A 24,549-nucleotide genomic window follows, 5' to 3' on the forward strand; every position below is an offset into this window, starting at 1 on the left:
AAATCTTCTGCTGCATGTCGGCGTCGGCGGCAAAGCGAGGCATGATGGATCCCATACTGGCGAGCAACCCGCTGCACATTAGAGAGCAGCCATGCAAATGAAGGCAAGCCCTCAAAGGCGAAGTCCAATAGGAACCTCTCAATCAGCTGCTGCATATAGCCCTGGAAAATTGAATGCTTCAAATAAGAGGAGTTGAAACGTAAAGGGAGCTTATCCAGGAATTGCACAAAAGGTGCAATAGAGTGTGCCCGCATCTCAAGCTGGAGGGGGAAGTGGTCCGACAACGCATATTGCCGCAAGACCTTCATTTCCAGCATCTCGGGGAGAAAATCATCACCCTGCATGATATACATTCTGTCCAGTCGCGACCAGGTAGTTGCATATTGTGCGGAATGAAAAGTAAACCCTGAAAAAGAAGGGTGAAGCCACGACCAAAGATCTTGCTTGAGCACGTGCAAAGCAAAGGAACTCCACACCCGGCTTTCCGGCGTATCCATTACCGAATGTCCTGAAGTGGACTGAGAAGAGTCAACACACATATTGAAATCTCCCATCAAGAATCCCCTTCGGCCGAGTGACATGGAGCCCTGCAAAGTGGACCAAAGATCCCGTCGGGATGCGGGATCATTCGGAGCATAGAGGCCCAACAGCCATAAAATCTCTCCTTCAAATAAGACTTCGATCACCAGAAAGCGGCCGTGCACATCATTTTTAACAAGGATAGGCTGATATTTCTCATGGACAATCATCAGCACGCCCGAATAGTGCGTAGCATGGGTCCCTGCATAAAATAGACGGAATCCATGACAATCCATCACTTTTCCTGCTTCACCGTGACTTTTGTGCTCAACTGCACACAATACATCCCACTGGTTCTCGTGCAAGACGGTCCACATGGCATGTTGCTTATGACGAGAGCAAATGCCTCGCACATTCCACGTGGCTATCTTCATGTATCCTCAAAGAAGGAAGTCAGGAATGAGGCGCCTGCTGCCTCGATTTCACCTTTTCCGCGAGAGCATCCAGGACACCCTCATCCAGAAAATCAGCCAACACTGCGAAAGAATTCTGGCGACCTGCTTTGGAGGTAGAAGGGAAATCCACTGCCTTGGGAGAGGGGCAGGGATAACGCCGGTCCCAGGGTGTAATAACATTTCCTTTGGTATCGAACGCCAGCTTGGCAGGTGGGCCTCTGGGGCCGTCGGTATAGGCTCTCCTTGGAGACTGATTGCGGGGGCCCGACGGGGCCGTAGGATGCGCAGCCTGCTGTGAAGTGACCATTTCTTTCCGGCGCGTATACGTGCGCACGGAATCCTGGAAAGCGGGAGGCCTAGGATCTGCCAGGCCTGCATCCAACTTTTTACCTTTTTTAGGACGTGCCTCAATCCAGTCAGTGCGACGCGAATCCACACTCAGGACCTGTTGTTTGCCTTTATCCATGACATGAGGAGACTGAAGGGCTTCCTGGGGCGTGGCATCAAGCACCATGTCGTCCTTGGGCAGCACCACCTGCGCGTCCTCGGAAGACCATTGCTTTTCAGGGCATTCGGCCATGAAATGCCCCAATTTACCACATGAAAAGCAGTGGCCCGCAAAGTTGCCCCATTTTAAGCGAAAATACAAAGGATGCATGCCCGAACAATTGAGGCGAAGCCAGGCGGGCCTTTTCCTGGCCGTGTCCCATAGCATGCATAAACGGTTGCGGTTCATCGCCCTGAGGCTTGGGGGAACCAGCACTGTTCCCACAACTGCCATCGCATCCTTCAACATGGGCCAATAGACCGCCGGACAGTTTTCCACCTCCACCCACACCAGGCATTCGCGTTGAAGCAGACGCTGGAAGTCGGCCATGGGGCGCCATGGCACAACATGGACCAGGCGGCGATCAAAGAATAGCGGCAACTTGGACAGGAGCTCAGCGCGCTGCGTTTCCGATTTCAGCAGGACCTCATAAAACCCTCGAGGTCCAAGGAAGATCTCCTCAACAGACTCCCCTTGCAATAGATGGTGCAACCATTGGCGAATGTGCGAAAGCACTGGGATCCTGCCAGTGAAGAAAAGTATAACTGCACGGTCATAGAACACCGTGAAGGATTGCAAGACTGATTTGGGGTCCACCGTAGCTTCCAGCACATCATCCGTTCCCGCAACAGAAAAAGATTCGGTATTATGCTGGACATAATCACCGAGCAGAGTATTGGCGAAGTCCAGCAAATGCTCCCAGTCAATGTCCTGCGAATCCACAGGATCAGAGGCCACTTGCGCATAGGAGCGTTCCGGAGGACTCATTGGCTCATCAGGCGTATGCTTGGAGCGTTTGCCGGCAGGCGGCTGTTCAGAACTCGGCGGCAACTCCTCCGTGCATGGCACCATATCTTCCGGCTCCTCAGCATCGGAATCAGGGCCAAGGGCTGCCACCGTCCGGTCAAGAAAATCCAAATCCAGGCCAGCCATACTGCTGTCTTCACACGCGTCCTGGCGGAGGGCGAGCTAGGTTAGGTGAGGTCGAACCCGGGCAGGGACGTATTGCAGGTCCCCAGCTTCGCGCAGGATCCAGTCAAGCCTGCACTGCCCTGGAGGACGGGGTCAGGCGGCGCGCAGGGTGGGATGGCGAAGGAACCACAGGACAGGGCGGCGCAACACGCGGGCGGGTCAAAGACGAAGGCGCGCAGGGGGGCGACGAAAGGGCGCAGGGGGTAGTGACAGGCGAGAGGGCAGGGCGGCACGCAGGGCGGCGCCAAGCCCGCAGGTCAGAGGGGCGGCGGCAGGAGGGCCAGACAGGCGCAGGCGGGCCAGACAGGCGCACGCAGGGCCAGACGGACTCGCAGGCGCACTTTCTCTCTCGCTCTGTCTCTCTCGCTCTCTCTCTCTCTTTCTGAAGCGGCAGACGACCAGTTACAAACAGGCGAAGGTCTGGGTCAAAACGGCAGACGTCATGGCAGAAACGGGCAGCGCGCAGGTGGAACAGGCGAAGGTCTGGGTCAAAACGGGCAGTGGCGACGGGTCTCCAGCGAACCTGCAGATCGCGCGCTCTTCACAGCGCAGGGCGCCGCAGGCTGCAGGCGTCGACGGGTACCACGGAAGGTCAGGTCGCCCTCGCGCCATCACGTCCGCCATTCTCTCTCTCTCTCTCTCTCTCTCTCTCTCTCTCTCTCTCTCTCTCTCTCTCTCTCTCTCTCTCTCTCTCTCTCTCTCTCTCTCTCTCTCTCTCTCTCTCTCTCTCTCTCTCTCTCTCTCTCTGAACTGCTGTCCGCACACTCTCTCTCTCTCTCTCTCTCTCTCTCTCTCTCTCTCTCTCTCTCTCTCTCTCTCTCTCTCTCTCTCTCTCTCTCTCTCTCTCTCTCTCTCTCTCTCTCTCTCTCTCTGTCTCTCTCTCTCTCTCTCTCTCTGTCTCTCTCTCTCTCTCTCTCTCTCTCTCTCTCTCTCTCTCTCATTTCTACAATCTACTCTCCTCCTCTCTGATGCCTTATTCTTCTTCTTCTTCTTCTTCTTCTTCTCACGCTATCTTTCTCGTCTTATTCATCTACCTTGAAGCTTCAAGGCCTAACTTCAAAAACAAGTCCAAGAGGGATATCATAGTACCGCATCCATTTTGGAGGCATGTCACACTATTCTTGATATACGGAGGCTTAGGTGGATTAAAATAATGGAGAAACTATTGTGGATTGGAAAAATCGGCTTGTGTAATGTAAAATACCATTTGGTATACATGCCCAACAAGGATATAGTGCCTTACACAAATAGACCACTGCATGTAAAGGCAAGCCTTGATTAGTGGTACCAAAAATGATTGGGGCTTGGGCTATGTAAGAAGGAATCCTCTCATCATTGTGGGGATCAAACTAATGTAGCTCAAATTAGCCAAGTTAAGGCTAGCCAAATGGGGACATAAAAAAGAAGAGTATCCAAATCTGCATCCAGTCCAAGCACAAAAAGGATTGTATTATCTCTTCATCCACCAAGGGGCTCATTGCGAAGTGTAAGTATCCAAGCAAGGTTTCAAGAGAATACATGATGGATGCAACCAAAGAGCTAACTCAATTGTTCATTCGACATGCCATTCCTTTCAATGTGGCTACCACATAACAATGAAAGAGGACAATGAGGGTAGTTAGTTGCATAGGATGTGGTGGAAAGGTCCCTCAATGGAGGCATTCCACACACAAGAGTTGAAGAGGAAAAATGCATCTATACTTTATAGAGACTCACTTAGAGCCCTTGAAGAACACTTACGCCAAATATGGATACAGAATCTTATGTGATGGACAATCAAACATACAAAAGAGAAATGTCAATATGTTTTGGCGTCTTCATGCAAAGGTACAATGTTTACTAAGGCCATCGATACCTCTGTTGTCGGTCTTACCATTGCAAGAGCTTTTATTTGGAGCCACATAAAAGAGATCATCATAGACATAGAGGTCCAAAACGTAGTGCACATGGTTACTCATAATGGTACCAATTGTGTAACTATGGAAAGCATACTTAAAGGTGAATTTCCTACCATCACATAGACTCCATCCGCTTCACATTGCCAAGACTTACTAAGATATTGGTTAGATATATTGGGTGGATAGCATCTTCAAAACAACAAGTATAGAGAGCTTTGCGACGAAGAAGAGGCCAACCTAGTAGATTGCTTATCTCTTTCTCTTGTTAGAGAGGCTTATACTGGTTCATCCAAATTTAATATAAACCATTGCATGTTAGGAGTGGCTCACATAGAATGTGTCTCTCCAAAGACTCACATTTAGACACAATATCTTGGATGAGAGGTGATGGCTTGAGAGCAAGACATTGATCAAGACAAACTCCTATCTACACTAGCTTGCACATCACTCACACGGAGTGGAGTACTCTACGGCTTCTCTATGAATACACAGACAAAACTAGGGAAGTCTTGCTTTGGAATTGCTACTTTCCACAAGACAACTCACCTTGTGTGTGTGTGTGTGTGTGTGTGTGTGTGTGCAGGCGCGTGCGGATATGTGTTTTCAATGTTGATTTCATGATTTATCTACTATTTGACTTTATCCATGGCTCATTGTTCTTTTGTCAAAACTATTTATGTACTATATAGTCCATTCCCCTCAAGAGTTGATGTAATATGGAACACAATATGGGATTGGTTTCATAATCCAATCCATGTTCTTATGTATGTATTGCATTCTCTTTGGCACAATGAGTACCAATAGAGTAATGAAAATCTTGACAAGGGCTCCATGGAGTACATGCAATGGATTACAAGTGTGACTTAGACATGATGAGTGAAACATCCCCTAGGATCCAATCTACATACAAGACACAACATAAGCCATATCCACAAGGGGCTGGACATCAAACTCACCTCCCAACCATAGTGCCAAATGGGCTCACCCCCAAGCCTATGAGCTAGAAGTACTCCAGGTCACGACTATATCCAAAAGTTGACATCCCATACCACCAATCCACACCTTTCTGATACACGAATGTGTCAACCAATGGGCCAAGAATCCAACAGAGGTGATTACACAATGATCATGCACAATAGAGCCTTGAGTTCCATAAATAGGACTCAACTGCCCTAACCCTAAAATGTCCTTATTGTATTCGCACCAAGTCACTTTATAATCATTGTGCCCAATGCTGCTAGCGCCCATTCGAATGTCTAAGGATATAACACTTCCTCCCTTATAAATGATTACTATTCTCAACAAACAAAGTGGGAAAAACGACTCTTCAATAAACATACTTAATACTCCAGACAAACAGCTGAACAAGATCATTTGGACCTAAGGTCAAGAACTAATTTAGCTTCAAGTGGAATATATCAAGTGGTATCTTTGAGCTGTGGGACTTCCTTAATCAGAACAATCAATTCACCTGGTCCCAATCATTCCTTCAAATGACCAACATGGACCACAAGGTGAACTTGAATTTTTGAACATAAGTTCAGCCAGCTCATAAGATACATTACTTATCTTCTTGCTAATCTAGAAAGGGCCACAATACCTCGAAGATAACTTATAACATTTGCCAATAGTCATTGAATCAAAGTCGTTTGGGACTTTAAGGTAAACCAACATACACTCCTCCAGCTCTTGAGAAGTATGGTATGGATTAGCATAAAACATGGCACAATCCTAGGCCGTTTTAATGCTTTCCCTAGCAATTGTCAACATCTCCTACATATCATGCAGAAAGTTGACCACAACCTACATTTTTACCCCCTTGAGCTCGATAGCAATCAATGGTTTTTGCTCATAACCATGCATAAGTATAAACAAGCTATAACTAATAGGTGAATATTTGGCACTATTATAAGCAAACTCAATCTGAGAAAGATAGTGTTCCTAATTAGATTACCTATGAAAGACATATGCATGCAGCATATTCTTCATGGCTTCATTTGTCCTCTCAATTTGTCCATAGATTTCAGGATGCTTGGAGAATGGCATGGACAATCAAATTTCTAGTTTTTCAAAAATTATTTGCCAAAAATGGCCAATGAACTTAGGATCCCTGTCACCACTATTTCATGAGGCAAACTTAAAGTTTGTAAAGATGCATAGTTTAAGAAAAAAACCAACCAAGTTCCAACTTGTGGCTTTTCATGATTATCTTTGTAGGAATGAATAGAGTCATTTTTGTCAATTGATAGATCACAATCCAGATTGTGTCATGACCTCAATTCGTACAAGGTAATTCTACTACAAAATCCATAGAAATGTTGCTCCACTTTCTATCAAAAATTTTGTAAGGATGTAACATCCCTGCATATCTATGTCGTTCAACTTTATTAAGCTAACACTACAAGCAATCATGCACATGAGACTCAACCATAGCATTAATGTGCAGCCAATAAAAGCAGCAACTAACCAAGGCCATAAGGATTCAGGGATATGAGCATAGTTTTTTTTTAACATCCATTAAAACGTAAGAAAGATTTTACTTACCTCGTGGTCCATGGAATAAGCCAATCAAGCACTACTCAAATCTTTTCAAGATCAATGGAAATGACATCCATTGAGATGACATGTCCAAGATATAATAGCTCCCTGTGAAAAAATACACAATTACATAATTTTGCAAACAATCGCTTTAGTCTTAAGAGACATAAGATGATATCCAAATGTTTATCATATCCCTCCAACGACTCACTATAAATAAGGATGTTATCGAGGAAAACGACTATCCACTTTTCGAGATATGGACGAAATAAGTCATTCTTCGTCTACCCGAAAGTTACAGCAACATTGGTTAAACCAAAAGGTAGGATCAAAAATTCATGTCCATAGAGCATTTAAAACGTAGCTTTGAGAACATCCTCTCAACCTACTCGTATGTAATGGTAATCAGACCTACGCACCATAAAGTCAATCTACAAAGTTATCCATCCGAGGTAAAGGATATTTGTTCTTGATTGTCACCTTATTGAGACTTTTATGATCAACACAAGAGTGCATTGTCTCATCCTTCTTTTTAGCAAGAAGAATAGATACCCCCCATGGAGATTTACTTGGCTCAATAAAACCCTTAGCTAGGTCATCGTGAAGTTGCCTAGCTATCTCATCCTCCTCTTTCGAGCTAAACCTATAAGGCTGCTGAGAGACGGAAAGTACATGAGTTTTATGGTCAATGTACAAATAGGAATCTTTATCAAGAAACTATGACACATCAAGAATGACATCGACGTAGCCAAGGCTCATAAGGCAAAATTCTATAACTTGATGGTACCACTAGATCAAAAAGTCCAAACTCAATACCATTTGATTCCAACAATCCACAATAGGACTCTCTGCATAAGGACGCAATAAGTTTGGTTAGCGTGGGTACCATGAGGAGCTATAGTTTTCCTACCAATCGAGAAAATGAAAATTGTGAGTAGAGTGCTTATCAAATAAAGCTATAAATTCTTGGCCATTAATACACCCAGTGACCTTTAAAAGATCATGCAGGCCAAATATAATTTTATTAATCAAGCAACCATTGCAACTACTCGTATAAAAAAAACGATATTCCAATTAAATCGAAACCCGGGTTTCTCGCATATCCATCAAAGACTGCTCCGAAGTAAACTAAGAAGGATCAAAGCAATGTTGAAGTTGCCCATAAGTAGGCCCACTCTATCCAAAGACAAAGAATCAAAAAGTTGATTCCACAAGGCCTCACGATGCAATGAGGCATTGTGTGCATAAAGTCCAGCCAACCACAAAGCCTCTCCTTCAAAAACATTTTCCACCACTATGAAGCAATGACGGAAATCATTCTTAATAAGTACAAGTTAGAGTTTCTCATGCACCATCATAAGGACACTCGAGAAGTGCATCGCTTTGCTACCAGCATAAAAAAGCCAAAAACCATGACAATCCAAAATGCAACCTGTATTATCATGACTTTGGTGTTCAACAGCACACAACACATACCAAGATTTCTCGTGAAAAATGCACCACATATAATGCTACTTACTGCGGGAACAAATCCTACCAACATTCCAAGTGGCAATCCACATGAGGGGAATCAAAATCAAGGACAAGGCTGCTCATACCTCACTCGAACTTTATCCAACAATGTCTCGAGATTTCCATCATCCAAGAAATCTACCAAAACCGCAAAAACATTCTACCCTGGACAAGTACACTTTGATGACGAAGGGTCAAATCCATTCATTGGGCTGAGCTAGGGTATCTACGATTCCATGGGGTGATGCCCTTATTTGTACAATCAAAGGCAAGACGTGTTGGCGGCTCCTTGCAGCGTTTAGTAGATACAACAGTAGCACCTCCCGCTCTACATGGAGTGGGGGAAGAAACATTCAAAGGAACATGATTAGAAGGGGATACACCCTTCCTTCGTGCATATGTGCACAATGAGTCTACAAGAGCTCTTTCTGGAATGAACCTCTATCCAAGCAAGTGCTGACTAATCACTTGGGTACATAAGTTGTTTACCCTCATTCATAGTCCTCTATAGAGGGGTTTCACTAGCCTTCACTTCATCAGCAATTCTATCCACTTTTTTCAAGCACTTAGACCTAAAGTGACCCAACTTCCCACAAGAAAAGCAACGACCTACAAAGGTGCCCCATTTGAGCCAAAAAAGCAATGAACACATAACATAGCAATTAATGAGCAGTCAGTTAGGCCTCTTGCGGCCAATGTCCCACAACATACATAATCTATTCCGATTAGGAGCATGCAAGGTCACTGGTACCTAAATTGTGTGAATGTCAGCCATTGCATCCTATAGCAAAGGCCAATATACCATTGGGCAGCCTTCAACCTCAACCCAAATAGGACATTCACATTGAAGCAGATATTGGAAATATGCCATGGGCCTCTAGGGCACTACATGGACCAAATGAAATCTAACATGGGCCTCCAGGTCGCTACATAATCTATTCCGATTAGGAGCATGAAAGGTCAATGGTACCAAAACCGCACCAATGGCATCCATTGCATCCTGCACCAAAGGTGAATATACCACTGGGCAACCTTCAACCTCAACCCAGATAGGACATTTACGTTGAAGCAAACATTGGAAATCTACCGTGGGCCTCCAAGGCACTAAATGGACCAAACCACTGTCGAAAAGAAAAGGCAACTTTGCCAATAGAGCATCCCGCATCTAAGAAGAATGCAACAACACCTCATAGAAGCCCTTAGGGCCTACAAAGATTTTGTATACACAGTCAGCTTGAATCAAAGAAGCTAGCCATTGCTGAATCTGAGCAAGCATCGGATTTCTACCTATAAAAAACAATATGACACTCTTTTCATAGAAGCTAAAAAAGAAGCACAACATAGCCTTAGTACCCATAGCATCTTCCTTGACCTTGTCTGATGTAGTGGAAAGATTTTGGTGAACATAATCACCCAACAAAGTATTCGCAAATTCAAGCAAGTGCTCCCAATTCAACTCTTGGGAGTCCTCAAAGACGGTGGCAATTTGTGCATAGGAGCAGACGGGAGTATGGATCGGAGTAGAAGCCAACTTCATCTAGGGCATGTTTAGAACATTTTCCTACCACCTGATTATCCAAACAAGGTACCATTTCTTCAGAACAAGGAAGCATTTCCTCTTCATTGTCAGCCACAAGATCCACAGTAAGGATACCCTCTGTTCGATCTAGGAATACAGCATCAAGACCAGCCATGAGTGGCGATTCCCCTCTCTGGGTTGGCATGTTTATATTTGTGCAACAAACAAAGCTACTGTGCAACAAGGATATCCGGTACAGATGTCATGATAGGTTCTCTGCAAGTCACAACGGGTCTTAGGATGGGTGGCAGAACAGATTGTGTTCCAAGAACAAGGATTGTGGACGCAAGGTTGCAAGTGCCAAGCAGGGCAAGCAACTCATGCTAAACTACAGACTCCACAAGCAAGGCGGGGACAAAAGGGACACACCCTAAGACAAGGCGGTAGGTGGGCCAAAGGAACCTCCCTCTCTTTTTTTTTCTCATGAAGATAATTGTATTAAGAAGTAAATATTTACACTAGACCATCAAGTCAGCATGGAGCTAACAGACATAAACTCTCTCTCACCGGAAATATTTACATGAGGCCTGCAGGCTCTCATAACAACCTATTACAAGAACAGTACTAATAAATCACACAAAAGGAACAGCTAGAGTAGAGCGAACAATTGCCAGCCAAGGAGCAACAATATCCGGAAGAGCCAGGTCAGCTAACATCATAGAAGAGATTTTCCATAAAACTAATCCATGCACACAGGCGACATGCCCATGGATGCCTGATGCTGAATCAAAAATAAAGGCATTGTGAGTACGCCATATATGCCACAAGGCTGTCCATCTAAGGAAATGGAATAGGCAAGAACAATCTGAATGCAAAGAAGGCATAGAGGACATATTTCCCATAATTCACTAACAAACTAGTATGCAGTGGTGCTGAGTTACCAAGGACCACACTCGAGAAATGAAATTCCAAATCTATCGCACAACAAGGCAAGAGACAAAGAGGTGAAGCAATGTCTCATCACATGTAGTGCAGAAAACACAACGACCTGCAAAGATCTTTCGGGCATGGAGCACTTCTCCCGTTGGAAGACCCCCAATGAGCAGCCTCCACATAAACAATTTACCCTGATACGGAACCCTAGACTTCCAAAGCTGGATAAATCTTTCCCGCCACTTCTTTTTGCTATCCCTAAGATGCCATAACTTATTAACTTTCCCCATGAGTCATCTCTTAGCTTCCACCATCTGATGATATATCTGATTGGCTGACCTTTTCTCAAAATCATCAAAAGCACAAACATCCAGTCACGCCATGGATCCAACGGTTGTAACGCAGGCAAAGGAGAGAACCTCTAAAGGCTGTCCTGTATGGACAACCAAATGTCACTATATCCACAAGGCAACCTAAAGTACTAACAAATACGCATGAAGAATAAAGACGGGGCTGCCCAAGAATAACACCATCACAAACTGTCTTCAACCCCAACCTAGCCATCCCATTAAACTTGTCTCGCTGCAAATCTTTTTGTGGCCAATCCAACAACCTTGAGGAAGCCAGTATTTCTCCTTGCAGCAAATTTTCCTCCTTACAAATATCCAGAGGACGCCAAACTGCCAAAAGAAGCATCTCCTGCTAAGAAGCAATCAAATGAGAAAGGAGAAAAGACTGGGAGACCTTAATAGGTCTCATAGAATTAAGCGCATGCCACCAGGAAGAATGAATAGCTGTGCTACCATCAGAGATGCCAATATTTCCGATGAAGAATTTAGCAATATTTGACCAAGGATGACAGTGAATACATAGACTCTACAAAAGGGATAGCCTCAAAGAGGCCATATGCAAATTAACATCCAACAAAGCTGCACTCCCCATCCTTTTCGGAGTAGTTACATGCTGCTAGGAGATCCATACCTGACCCAAACGATTGCCTTTCTTTTTCCACAGCAAAAATTTGATAGGCTGGACCAAATCCAAAAGGGACTTCTTACTCCAAGGAAGCAATGGCAGAAAGAACAAAATCATATTGATCATAATGCATTAAGCCACTTTTAGTCTCACATGTAGAGGTCAACTCTAAGATTTCCAATACATGAACCTATCATGAATTCAGGACACCATCCAATCCAACAAGGCACCGAGAGCAACCTCCATACCAAAAGGATATCCCAACTGTCTGGTTATATTGCCCCTTGGGATCACAATTCCATTCCAACCCAAGGCCTGCAGATCATTCTCCATACAAGAGAGAAGGGTAGATCTTCTGAGTATTAATGTGAAGACCCGATGCCAAAGCAAAAAGATTCTAGGCCACGATTTCCCGATTAACATTAGTGCGATTGGCCGTATATAACGACCCCATAACTGAAATGGGTCTCCATTGTTTCAAAGAGGTTGGAGAGGGAACCTTGGGCAACAACTTGATGATAGCAATCTTCCAATTTGAAGGCATCATACCAGAGTTCCACACCAACTAACATAGGCGAGTTAATGGGTCCTTAAGTAGTTGCACATGGGCTGAAAACAGCTCATTAGGAAGTCCCCCATCTCAATCTAGACTTTTCCTTCGAGGCAAGTGAGACAGCACTTCTTCCACTTCATCTTCTGAAATATCAGCCTCCATTAAATTCACCCATTTTGGTTTGACCTGATTACTAACCAAGTCACAAATATATGTTCGAGCAGAGAGAAAAGCATCAGAAGAATCCCTTGCGGACCCAACAAGGACCTATGAAAGTCAAGAGTCATTTGAATAATGGAAGCAGGATCAGTCACCATATCACCTTGGCCATCCTTTAAGCGCACAATATTTTTCCAAGCATATTTCTGATGCAGACGAGCAAAAGATTGATGAGTTTGACAGTTGTTATCATGTAAAGCTTCGCTCTGGCCAACAGTTTGTATTTTGCATATTCCTCTTCGTGAAGAGATTGGACCCTGCCTTTCAACCATTCAATGCAGTGAGCAAGTCATCATTGGAGTCCCCTGTCTGACACACAGACAAGGAATGAGCTAATAAAGATTGAGCATGCTGCAATTCAGCTCGAAACGAGGAAGCATGTTGAATACCATATTGTTGGGATAACGCTTGCGCATTATCCCTAAAAACCGCCCATGCTTCCATCCCTCTAAATAGGACCTTCAAGCTAAAAGAAGCTATCAGTTGCTAAACACCTTCCGAAAACTGGTTTTGCTACAAAAAAGATTGATTAAACCGAAGAGGAAAATGGCCAAGGAGAGACTTAAATGCATGAATAGGTCTCTAGCTCATTTCCAAGACCAAAGGGTAATGATCTAACAAAACATGTTGTCTTTTCACCCACATATCAATGACTGCAAGAAGAAAAGAGTCACTCTGGCAGATGTAGATCCTATCCAGTCTGGCCCAAGTATTTGGATGCTGAAAAGAACGATAAGTATATCCACCAGCTTGTGATGGATACATCAAGGACTACATGTCCTGTTTCAAAGATGCCGCTGCAAGAGCATCCCAAGCATGTTGCTCAAGGCCAGCCATAACCAAATGTGGAGAGGTCGCCTGATTTGCAAAAACACAAGCATTAAAATCACCCATAACAAAGCCTTGACAAGCCATGGCAAGGCAGTGCAGGTCATCCCAAAGCTAACGACGTTCCCTTGCATTAGAAGGAGCATACACACCTACAATCCACAATACCTCTCCCTCATAAATTATTTCGAGAATCAAAATCGGCCACAAGGGTCCTGAGAGACCAACGATGATTGTCGGGAGGATTTGATAGCCAACATAACTCCCGATCTGTGTGGAGGTCGACCACTAAAAAAAACCGCATAATCCTTATATACATAAGAAGATCCAGCCAGAGTGTGTTGTTTATGCTCCACGGCACAGAAAACGTCCCATTTTCCAGCTAGCACAACTTTCCACAACCGATATTGCTTGCTGCTCGAAGAAATACCTTTCACATTCCACAAAGCAATTTTCATGATCAATCAGAAATGAGAAAAACTACTAAACCGCCGCTTTCCCTTTTCCTTTTACATCAATTGCCTTGGCAGCCTGGAATCTCTCCATTTCACCTCGGATAACATCAACAAGATCTGCCCTCTGCAAACCTACAATCGAAGCATGGGAAGGGAACTGCTGTTGCTAGGAGCGGAAAACATCCCGAGGAGGCACAAGCCTCCCACACACATCGAAGCGCAAAGCAAAATCAGAAGGCCTTTTATCTTCTACTGCCGGAGCACGCAAAGATTGAGGTTTCATATAAAACCCCCTACCTCTGTGCTGAAAGGTTTGAGTGATTGGGGGCGGCGGAGGATGTGCAGGAGTGGAGCAAAAATCCTATCTGGCATTACGATGAACCACAGTGACCCAAGAATCCTCCTGAAGAGACAAATTCCGCCCACCCACAAGCGAAGCACACTCCCCACCACCGTGGGAAACATCCTTGTTGCCTTCATTACAACCATGTTGGAAAAGCTACTCTGGATCGGCTATTGGCTTCTGAATCGTCTACTGAGGGAGGTGGTCTTGCATTTCCATGTCTCGATCCATAGGGCATTGCCCTACCTTCATATTTTTGTCACATTCTGAAATGAAATGGCCCAACTAGCCACATTTGAAACAGTGTCCTACAAAGTACCCCATTTCAACTCATATACCAATGTCTATAACCCTGGAACCTCAAAACGAATCTTTGTCGGCGGGCCAGGTTTCCCTGTATCCCAAAGCATACATGCCCTATTCTGATTGCAGGAAGCTAGCCAAGGTTCCACCAAAACCTCTCCAAGGGTTCTCAAAACCAGGAGGAGGAGTCTCCAGAGATGCACAGGGAAATCAACCACCTCTACCCAAATTGGGCATGTCTGTCTCAGCACCTCCCGAAACTCAGCCATGGGCCTCCAAGGGACCACATGAACCAGCTGCCCATCCATAAACAAAGGAATGTGTTGCATAATAAGAGCCCGTACTTCCGCAAAACCAAAAAGAACCTCAAAGAACCCCTTCGGGCCATCATAAATCTCTTCAACTAGGGGAACCTGCATACGCCCTAAAGCATCATCTGAGCACTGTTCAAAACTAACAAGCATGGACTGCAGCCAAGCACGAATTCTAGTGACCAAGGAAGTCCTTCCAGTGAAATAAAATATGGCTTCCCTCTCATGAAAAGCAGCTATCTATTGTAAGATCAGGTCGGTTCCCATGACTGCAACTACTTGATCCCCATCCGGTAATGCGTTAGCTTTATCCTCACTACAGTGGACATAATCCGACATAAGAGGATTGGCAGTGGCCAGCATGAACTATAAAGAACCATCAGGTTGTGAACATGAAACATGAACCTCAGGCTGAGGCAAATTCGAGCCTAAGACCGGTTCTTCAACAAACATCCTATAACGTTTGCCCATCTCTTCACTATCTAGCAACGGCCTGAGTTCATCAACCAATGAATCACCATCCAAGTCGGCCAAGTCTTTGTCATTCCCTTGCCCAATCTGCTGATCAAGAAAGGCCATATCAATACCATTAGATTCCTGCAGATTTACATAGCAGAACCATATTCTCTCTCTCTCTCTCTCTCTCTCTCTCTCTCTCTCTCTCTCTCTCTCTCTCTCTCTCTCTCTCTCTCTCTCTCTCTCTCTCTCTCTCTCTCTCTCTCTCTCTCTCTCTCTCTCTCTCTCTCTCTCTCTCTCTCTCTCTCTCTCTCTCTCTCTCTCTCTCTCTCTCTCTCTCTCTCTCTCTCTCTCTCTCTCTCCGTAAAAGGTAATTGTATTAATTACGAAAAAGGTACAAGTTTACATGATTACAAGATACATGATGGCTCTATGCCAGCGTGTGTAAAAACACTCTGTCTCTCTACAAGAACTAAACGACTAAAGAGTTACAAAAAGTCATGGCAAAGACGTAGAGGAAATTGCCAGATGCCAGGGACATAAGTCCTCCCGAGGGAGCATGTCAGAGTGCCGAATAAGATCTATTTGCCAATGCAAGAGACCTTTACGCAATCCCCATAGAGTATTAGCTTTAGTAACCAGCCATTGATGATCTTTAATCAGAAGATGATACACCTGGTTAGCTGAAGCCTTTTCTAAATTCAGCCGGCCTACAAAGTCCCAGTCCTACGGCAAAAGCATATGCAGCCTTAGGTGCATTGAAGAGGCAATGTGCTCACATACAATTTCATGAACCATGCACCAAACTATGGCTTTTGCACACCCTAGTTACACCCACACTCCTATATGGGGCAGCTATTTGGTATCGAAGTCTCTTCCATACAAGGAGACAACCTTTGGGAGATCAGGTACAACCTAAGAAGGAATACTATGGAAAGGCCACCAGTCATGTAGATCTCACATATGATATGAGCAAAGAGCTCGACCCCACATGAGATTCTAAGAGCTAAGTTGGGAGCATCACCCATGGTGGTTGAGGCCTTGGTCTAGGAAGTGACTTTCATACATAGCTTATGAAAGCTCCCCCAAGATAGATACCCACAGCTAGCCCTTGCCTCTTCTAGACAGCTTGCAACAGATGGTGACAGACATTGTTGGTATGCTTTGATGAGTACATCAATGAGTTTACATGGGCTACATATTGACAAACTTGACTATATCCTGGATTGCCATACACTTGACCTAAGCCGATCAAAGCTGAACCATGTGATCAAAGCACACATATTGAGGTTAGATGCGGAGAAGACTTTCATACATAGCTTATGAAAGCTCCCCCAAGATAGATACCCATGGCTAGCCCTAGCCTCTACTACACAACTTACAACAACAGTGACAGGCATTGTTGGTATGCTCAGATGGATACATGGATGAGTTTACATGGGCTGCAAATTGACAAACTATCCCTTTGACCTAACCCAATCAGAGTTGAACCGTGTGATTAGAACAAATATACTGAGGTTAGATGCAAAGAAGACTTGAATCCGACCCCCCTCCCTCCATGGCACAAGGATAACACACTACCAGATCCACTTCGTTCAGGGATCTGAGAATGGTTTCATCACCCCACCCAATTACATGGATACACAGTTACCTCATGGATTGCGCACAGTTATTGGTCAAATTCGAATTTCGCTCCTCATCCCACCACCTCAGGATTGAGACAAGCAAATGGAAGGGCATACAGAGAGAGGAACACATATGCCTACTATGTGACAAAGAGCCAAAGACAGAGGAACACTACATATGCAGATGCACAGTATATTATGATATACGAGACAGATATCACTATCTGTTTCAAGAGGGTTTTGGACCCTTGAGATGAATCATGCAATTTGAGGATCAAAGATGCTTGGGTTTCTTCCTCTTGGAACTCCAGAGGCATAGACCACCTATCCTACAGAGTAGGAGGCCCCCACAAGTTGGCTCACAAAGACAAAGCGAGTCATTGACTTTTTCATTGGTACACAACCGAGTATGGTACATACCACTACTGTCAAAAGATGACATACCAGCGAGACAGTAGGGTTGGCGGAGAGGAACACGGAGTGAACTCCGCCAACATGGAGAAGAGAAGAGAAGAGAGAAGAAACTTTGATGAATGGAATGATGAAGACCTAAATCATGGAGTGAATGTGATACAAGGGAACAAGAGTGTTGTAGCACAAGGAAGGTGATGAAGACAACCACGAACCGCAATGTCCTTTTGAAGGGGTGTGAGGGTAGTGGAGAGGCTGGAGAGAAGAGATGACGGACTGAATGAATCAGCCGTGAGGAATGAATGAGAGAGTGGCCTATAAATAGGCACAGTCAGTCTAGGATGGATCCCCTTTTTGGGGCTACAAACTCTAAACGCAAAGCGTAGAAACGCAGAAATGCAAACTGCAGGTGAAGGGTTTCTCAACACCCCCTCTCAAGCCCAGAAAGGGGAACAAGTGAAGAGTGAGGTGGAGATGCAATGCTACATGCTGAAGAATGCTCATGCAACAGGTGTCACTTGGACAATGTCCCTCGTGGGGAAATTGTTCACTTGCCCAAGTGCCCTAGTACAAAGATGATTAAAACATGCAATGCATAGGAGGAATGTCAGACTTTGTGTGGTGCCAATAACCATAAGGATATGCCCGTACGCGATCTCAAGAGGTGGCTCCATGTTGACCAAGGAACGAAGGCAAGAAGAAGAGGAGGAAGAAGATGTAGAGGATCCCTAAGATCCAAGATTTCCACCGAAAAGGGAACCTGCAGTAAAGAACAATAGACAGAGTGAACTGGAGAACCCGAAACTCAACCTCAGGAGAGAAGCCACTAGCTCCGTGCATCCATGCTGGAAGGAATACGAAGGCCTCATCACCAAGTCGCAGCTGAACCTTCGAGGTCGCGATCAAGGTAGTACCTGAAGATCCTGGGTATCAGTAGAAGAGATGATTGGTCGAAGATAGCCACCCCAGGAAAGTAGAGGATGGGTGAAGAACTTCATGTGGAGTAGGTTCCCCCTCTGAGGTGGGAGATAGAGGGATCCCCGCTGAAGTCGAAGAAGAAGTACATGCCCCCTCTAAGAGCAAAGAAATAACATCCCCCTTTGAAGTAGATAGGGAATCCAAAAACTCATGGATCACGGACTCCGAAATGTTTGATGACAGAGGAAGTGCCACTAGTCATGCCGAAGAAGGTAGCTGGGGTGCCGAAGAGCTCCCAGAGGTGGCCTCTCGAACTTGAGTAGTCGAGGGTATAGAAGGGTGGGGCTCAGAATGAGCAACAGGTGGGCAACAATCGTTGTTTCTCGCTGGACGAACTGGGTAGCCGAAGAAAAAGAAGGAGTCGAGCAACCACTGTCTCTCGAAGGACCAGACTGACGAGGGGACAATATCAAACAATCGCTGTCTCTTGACGAAGCAGACTACAGATCCGTAGGTCGTGGAAGCCACTGTACCTGAAAATAAGTGAAAGAAGACTGCCGCTGGCATTGCGACGATCTCCAGGAGGTCATAGAGCCAATCGATCCTCCATGTGCTCGAAAGGACTTAGTGCGCATCGGATACGTCTTATTGCCTTGAGCATAGTACTCTGATAGCCGATGCAAAACGATCTCTGTGGCCTAGAAAGGAGAGGTGGCACAAGGAGTGCCTGGTGGAAGACGCATGTACTCCGAAGGGGTGGGGAACAAAGGTCGAAGTCGGCAAGCATCGGTGGTGTGTCCGGTGATGCTATAGTAGGAGCACCCAGTAGTCTGGTCATCTATTGGTAAAGAAGCCATGGACACCAGTGTGCCTTGCTGAAGAAGGAAGAGGTCAGTCACCATGAACCACGAACCGCAACGTCCACCTCAAGGGGTGTGAGGGCAGTGTGAAGCACGAACCGCAATGTCTGTCTCAAGGGGTGGGAGGATAGTGAAAGGGCTAGAAGTAAGTTGCCAATGGAAGGAGGATGCGACCAGCAGTAAGAGATTGCAACCAATAGCAAAACGCAGGTAAGGAGAGAGAAAGACTATCAGCAACTGTCGCTCTATTGTAAATAGCTGCAAACTGCGGGTGGAAGGCTGGAAACAGGCGCCAGACTGTAGATGACAGCAAGGGATAGCTGAGACTGCGATGTCCTCCGCCAAAGGGGTGTGGGCAGCAAGCTGAAAACACCTGAAACCTGCAAAAACGAGATTTTGATACAGCCGAAGAAGAAGAGAAGTGGATGCCAAACCCACCACCGTTCTTTGCCTTCACTGGAGTGGAGGAGCTTTGCCGCTGTTTGAGTAGATCCAACACTGATACCATGTCAAAAGATGACGTACCAGCGAGGCAGTAGGGTTTGCGGGGAGGAACACGGAGTGAACTCGGCAAACATGGAGAAGAGAAGAGAAGAGAGAAGAAACTTTGATGAATGGAATGATGAAGACCTAAATCATGGAGTGAATGTGATACAAGGGAACAAGAGTGTCGTAGCACAAGGAAGGTGATGAAGACAACCACGAACCGCAATGTTCTCCTAAAGGGGTGTGAGGGTAGTGGAGAGGCTGGAGAGAAGAGGTGACGGACTGAATGAATCAGCCGTGAGGAATGAATAAGAGAGTGGCCTATAAATAGGCACAATCAGTCTAGGATAGCACCCCTTTTTGGGGCTGCAAACCCTAAACGCAAAACGCAAAAACGCAAGCTACAGGTGAAGGGTGAAGGGTGAAGGGTTTCTCAACAACTACTACTACCCCACAACCTACACGAGTACATCATCACTGGACCTCATCTTCTGTAGGTGTCCCTTTGGATAGAGCAATGATACTCAGCCGGTCTAGACGCCCACATCCACCCGAACGAAGACCTAGATATCCACACCAAAGACATTAAAGCCATCATTGAGCACCATAGGAGATAGATGCCGAGATGCCTCAGCCATGCAGAGATACATCTCTGTAGAGGACAGACATCTCATTGATGGAGAGTTTCATTTTTCTACTTTGACTTTTAGATTATTGACATGTTTTCTTTTTTTAGGACATTATTTCACTTTTTAGTCTTATAGGCATGTTTTTCATCTTTTCTTGTTCCAGATGAGAAACACACCATCATCATATGTATTATTTTGGTCTCATAGGCCACATTGGCCTTGTAGAGACATTAATATACTCTTTCTTTCTTTCTTTCTCTCATCCGTACCTCATCCCACCATCTAAGGATTGAGACAAGCAGATGGGAGGGCATACAGACAAAGGAACGCATATGTCCACTATGCGACAAAGAGCTAGAGAATACATCTACCAATGCATGGTATATTATGATATACGAGGCAGATACCACTATCTGTTTCGAGATGGTTTTGGACCCTTGAAGATGAATCATGCAATTTGAGGATTAGAGATGCTTGGGTTTCTTCCTCTTGGAGCTCCAGAGGCGTAGAGCAACTATTCTATAGAGTAGTAGGTCCCCCATAGCTTGGATCACATAGACAAAGAGCGTCACTAACTATTTCACTAGTACACGACCAAGTATGGTAAATACCACTACTACTGCCACACAACCTATAGGAGTACATCATCATTGCACCTGATCTTCTGTAGGTGTCCCTTTGGATAGAGCAGTGGCACTCAGCTGGTCTAGGCGCCCACATCCACCTAAACAAAGGCCTAGACATCCACACCATAGACAAATTAGAGCCATCATTGAGTGCCACACAAGACAGATGGCGAGATGCCTCAGCCATGTAGATATACATCTCCTTAGAGGACAAACATTTCATTGATGCGGAGTTTTCCTTTTCTACTTTTACTTTTAAATCATCGACACATTTTCTTTTTATAAGACACTATTTCACTTTTCAATCTTATAGGCATGTTTTTTATCTTTTCTCGTTCCAAATGAGAAACGCACCATCATTGTATGTATCGCTCTGGTCTCATAGGCCACATTGGCCTTCTAGAGACATTAATATTGTGTGTGTGTGTGTGTGTGTGTGTGTGTGTGTGTGTGTGTGTGTGTGTGCACTTACCCCTGCACATGGGATGTATACAGCGGCAAGCTCCTCTAACAAGTGTCATACCTGATAATGTCCATCTAGATATTCCTATTAACAAACTGGGGGAGTGCCTCCATCTGCACATCATGGATGACAAACAAACTGCTCACCTGGGTGCACCATTAGTTGTTTCAAGAACTAGTGCGAACCGAGCCACCTTGAAAACTCTCTTATTGTATATGATTTTGTAACTGTTTTTGTTTTTGTTTTTTGAGTCGGGTGCCTAATCACGCTCAAAGGCGGAACCCTATACCACTAGCTTATGAATTCGCTACTTCCTTTGGGAACGTGTTCCTTGGAAGACTCCGCTTACCACCCAAATGACAGAGTGTGGGTAGGCACCTAGCTGGAAGGGGACTTCTGCCTTCAGAAGAGTAAAGACCTATGAGAGTCTTTACACTAACAAAAGGATCTTTACTTTCTAAATCATGCATCAATAAACCCCCTGGGCCAAAGTTGTGTATTATGGAGGTGGCACTCAGAGGAGCCCATGAGATTGTTGTTATTGCATCTGAACATTCTGTGCTGATGCAGCTATATGAGTGAATGGTGGCTCAAGGGTCAACCCTGTAAAAAAGCATATATCTTCCTCAATGCACGTCTTTGAGTTGCTTCTATCTGAAGCACGCAGCAGTTGTAAAGTTTGTTACTAGGTCTCCTGTCATGATGTTTGTAGGAGAGTGGTGATCATCTTGGATGTGTTAAGTGCTAAACAAGACAATATATTAAGCTTTGGTCATAATTGAGTGATCTCACGTACCAGTCAACAAGACTTGATGTTGCTGTTTCTATTAAGGTCAAACATTGAGCATTCATGATCTGAATTATTTGAGGCAGGCACCAGTTGCTATTACTGAAACTCTACTTCTGATCTCCAACTACCTACTCTGATTGTGAAAGAAACACATCCAAAAAAGAAATACAAGCCGCTCTTCAAAACTGCTCATAAGCATACATTTATGACACAAGGTTCACCTTGAATCTGGAATTCCATGACAAATCACCTCATTCACAGACCTGCAGCATGCACAACAAAGCGAACAAACACTATTCAATAGCCTTGAGAAAGCCCAACCCTTTCCATTACAAAGTTATTATCTCAGAAACTCCTTGGAGCCCCAGAAAAAGTTTTTAAAAAACCAAAGTGATGAAACCCCAAACCTACGTGCAACATGATTTGGGGAAGAAAATATAATTCAACGGTGATGGATAAGCACCTGTTCATGACATTAAGAATAAGAGCAAAAAAAGGCATGATTCTTGTCATAACATATGCCAGTCTGAATTGATGAATTAAGTATTCAACAGATAAGGCATAAATTTTAGTATAACATTCCTTACCTGCAGCAATGATTGCCTTATGAACAATGTCATCAATTTCATCGGTTGTTATTCCTGGCCTGATAGCTCTCGCAGCAACATCCAGAACCTCACGTGCCACCTACACCAGCAGGATTGGTATCAGGAATAGGTGCACAAATGACAAGAGGTCACTCAGTTTCTATTTCCAAGGTATTAAGGTTGTTCAATTACTCTTTTTTGAAGTATCTACTATGCATCTGAAATGTAAAAGGTGCATAGACAAGGAAGATGTCAGATCACTAAGAGATCACACGGATGTGCAAACTCTTGGAGCAGCTGAATTTTTGTCCAGTTTCAAGGCTCACCCTTGTGGAGCTGCAGGGAGATATTAGAAGTAGAGACCCTCAGGGCATCTGCATTTATGAGCCACACTAGAGTCTGGGCACAACAATATCTTAGAAAACTGTCCTCAAGTGTGAGGTGCATGTAAACACACACTTTGTGTAGAAGTATGCCACAATGTGCATATATGTTGCCCAAGATACATTGGCCCAATATTGTACACAGGATTAACAAGGCCACATGCGACAGATTCCAAGCTAGTTTGGCAGACACAACAATATCTTAGAAAACTGTCCTCAAGTGTGAGGTGCATGTAAACACACACTTCGTGTATAAGTATGCCACAATGTGCATATATGTTGCCCAAGATACATTGGCCCAATATTGTACACAGGATTAACAAGGCCACATGCGACAGATTCCAAGCTAGTTTGGCAGACCATACTATTGTACCTCTCTTCAAGAACAGACACCCCAATTCTTGCACCAAGTACTGGAAAATTATGATTGGAAATTACTTGGAAAAGCTCTACAGCTCTATTTTGGAACATGAATTGAGTCTTTGGGAGAGAAACATAATCAGAGATCCCTAGAAAAATGGGCAAATGGTAAAAGGATTTATTGTTGTTTTACAGAGTTTTGCAAAGCCTTTTACAATCACCATGGTCAAGGCTCAAAAGAAGGCTACAAAAGATGGAAGTACCAGAGGACACACAATGGATCACATGTCTTGTACGACTCAATGATAGGAAAAGTACAGGCCATAGTCACATGGAACTCCATTCCATGGCTCAAGGAACTTGGGAACATGTTTCATAAGTGCCAGCATTTGCACTCCTATTAATAGTATATTGGAATAGTCATATGTTTTGAGCATTCTAGTATCTTATGTGGCAGAGTTTATCAATATGTTATAATGATGTGGCGGTCCCACAAATACTCAATCAATAACTTTGTTCTCATTCCAAAAAGAAGTCTCTTTCCATCTATACATTTCCACTCCATGTGACATCAGTGCAGCACCAAAAGGCCTCTAAGTAAAAGGGCGAACAGCACTAAACAGCCTAACAGGTAAAACAAGATTGCCCATTGTTACATTGATGAAGTAACAAAACATGTGGACAGATTGGGAAGACATGGGGCAAAACTGCAGGAGTGTCATTACATATCCTATTGTATATTGATGGCATTGTTTTCATCTCAAATTCACCAAAGGTTTGCAACAGTACCTAAATGCTTTACATGTATTTTGCACGATAGAGATCTCTCGGTAAACCTAAAGCTAAGTTCATAGGGCTTGACACCACCCAAGGTTGGATAACCAAGTCAGAACAGCAACTTACCTCTAATGGGAGCCCCATAGAGATGGTCTATGTATATCTAGATGTGACCTTCAAAGGACCACACTGGGCTTTATCAGCTCCATTCCCCTTCTTCTGTGAAGGTTGAAGGGTCCTCCTCAGCATCTCCCCATCCATCAAGCTATCTTCTCTTCCACAAGTTCCTATCCATACC

At 44.6% G+C, this 24,549-nt stretch overlaps 1 protein-coding gene across 3 annotated transcripts in view; it reads right to left on the reverse strand.

Moving 5' to 3' along the window:
• The window catches only part of LOC148015818 (methionine aminopeptidase 1A-like), an 82,239-nt gene that overhangs the window by 23,627 nt on the left and 34,063 nt on the right, over positions 1-24,549 (reverse strand). For all 3 annotated transcript variants that reach the window (XM_087663567.1, XM_087663566.1, XM_087663565.1), the window contains exons 8-10: positions 22,732-22,831; positions 22,556-22,607; positions 22,366-22,407 (exon numbers count right to left, since the gene is read on the reverse strand). In XM_087663567.1, coding sequence (XP_087519693.1) covers positions 22,366-22,407; positions 22,556-22,607; positions 22,732-22,831 — 194 coding nt within the window. The remainder of the gene's footprint in view (positions 1-22,365; positions 22,408-22,555; positions 22,608-22,731; positions 22,832-24,549) is intronic.

Source organism: Lygodium microphyllum, chromosome 23 (genome assembly GCF_053477565.2).
Source record: "Lygodium microphyllum isolate KBCC chromosome 23, Lygodium_microphyllum_v1.1.10, whole genome shotgun sequence".
NCBI lineage: Eukaryota > Viridiplantae > Streptophyta > Polypodiopsida > Schizaeales > Lygodiaceae > Lygodium > Lygodium microphyllum.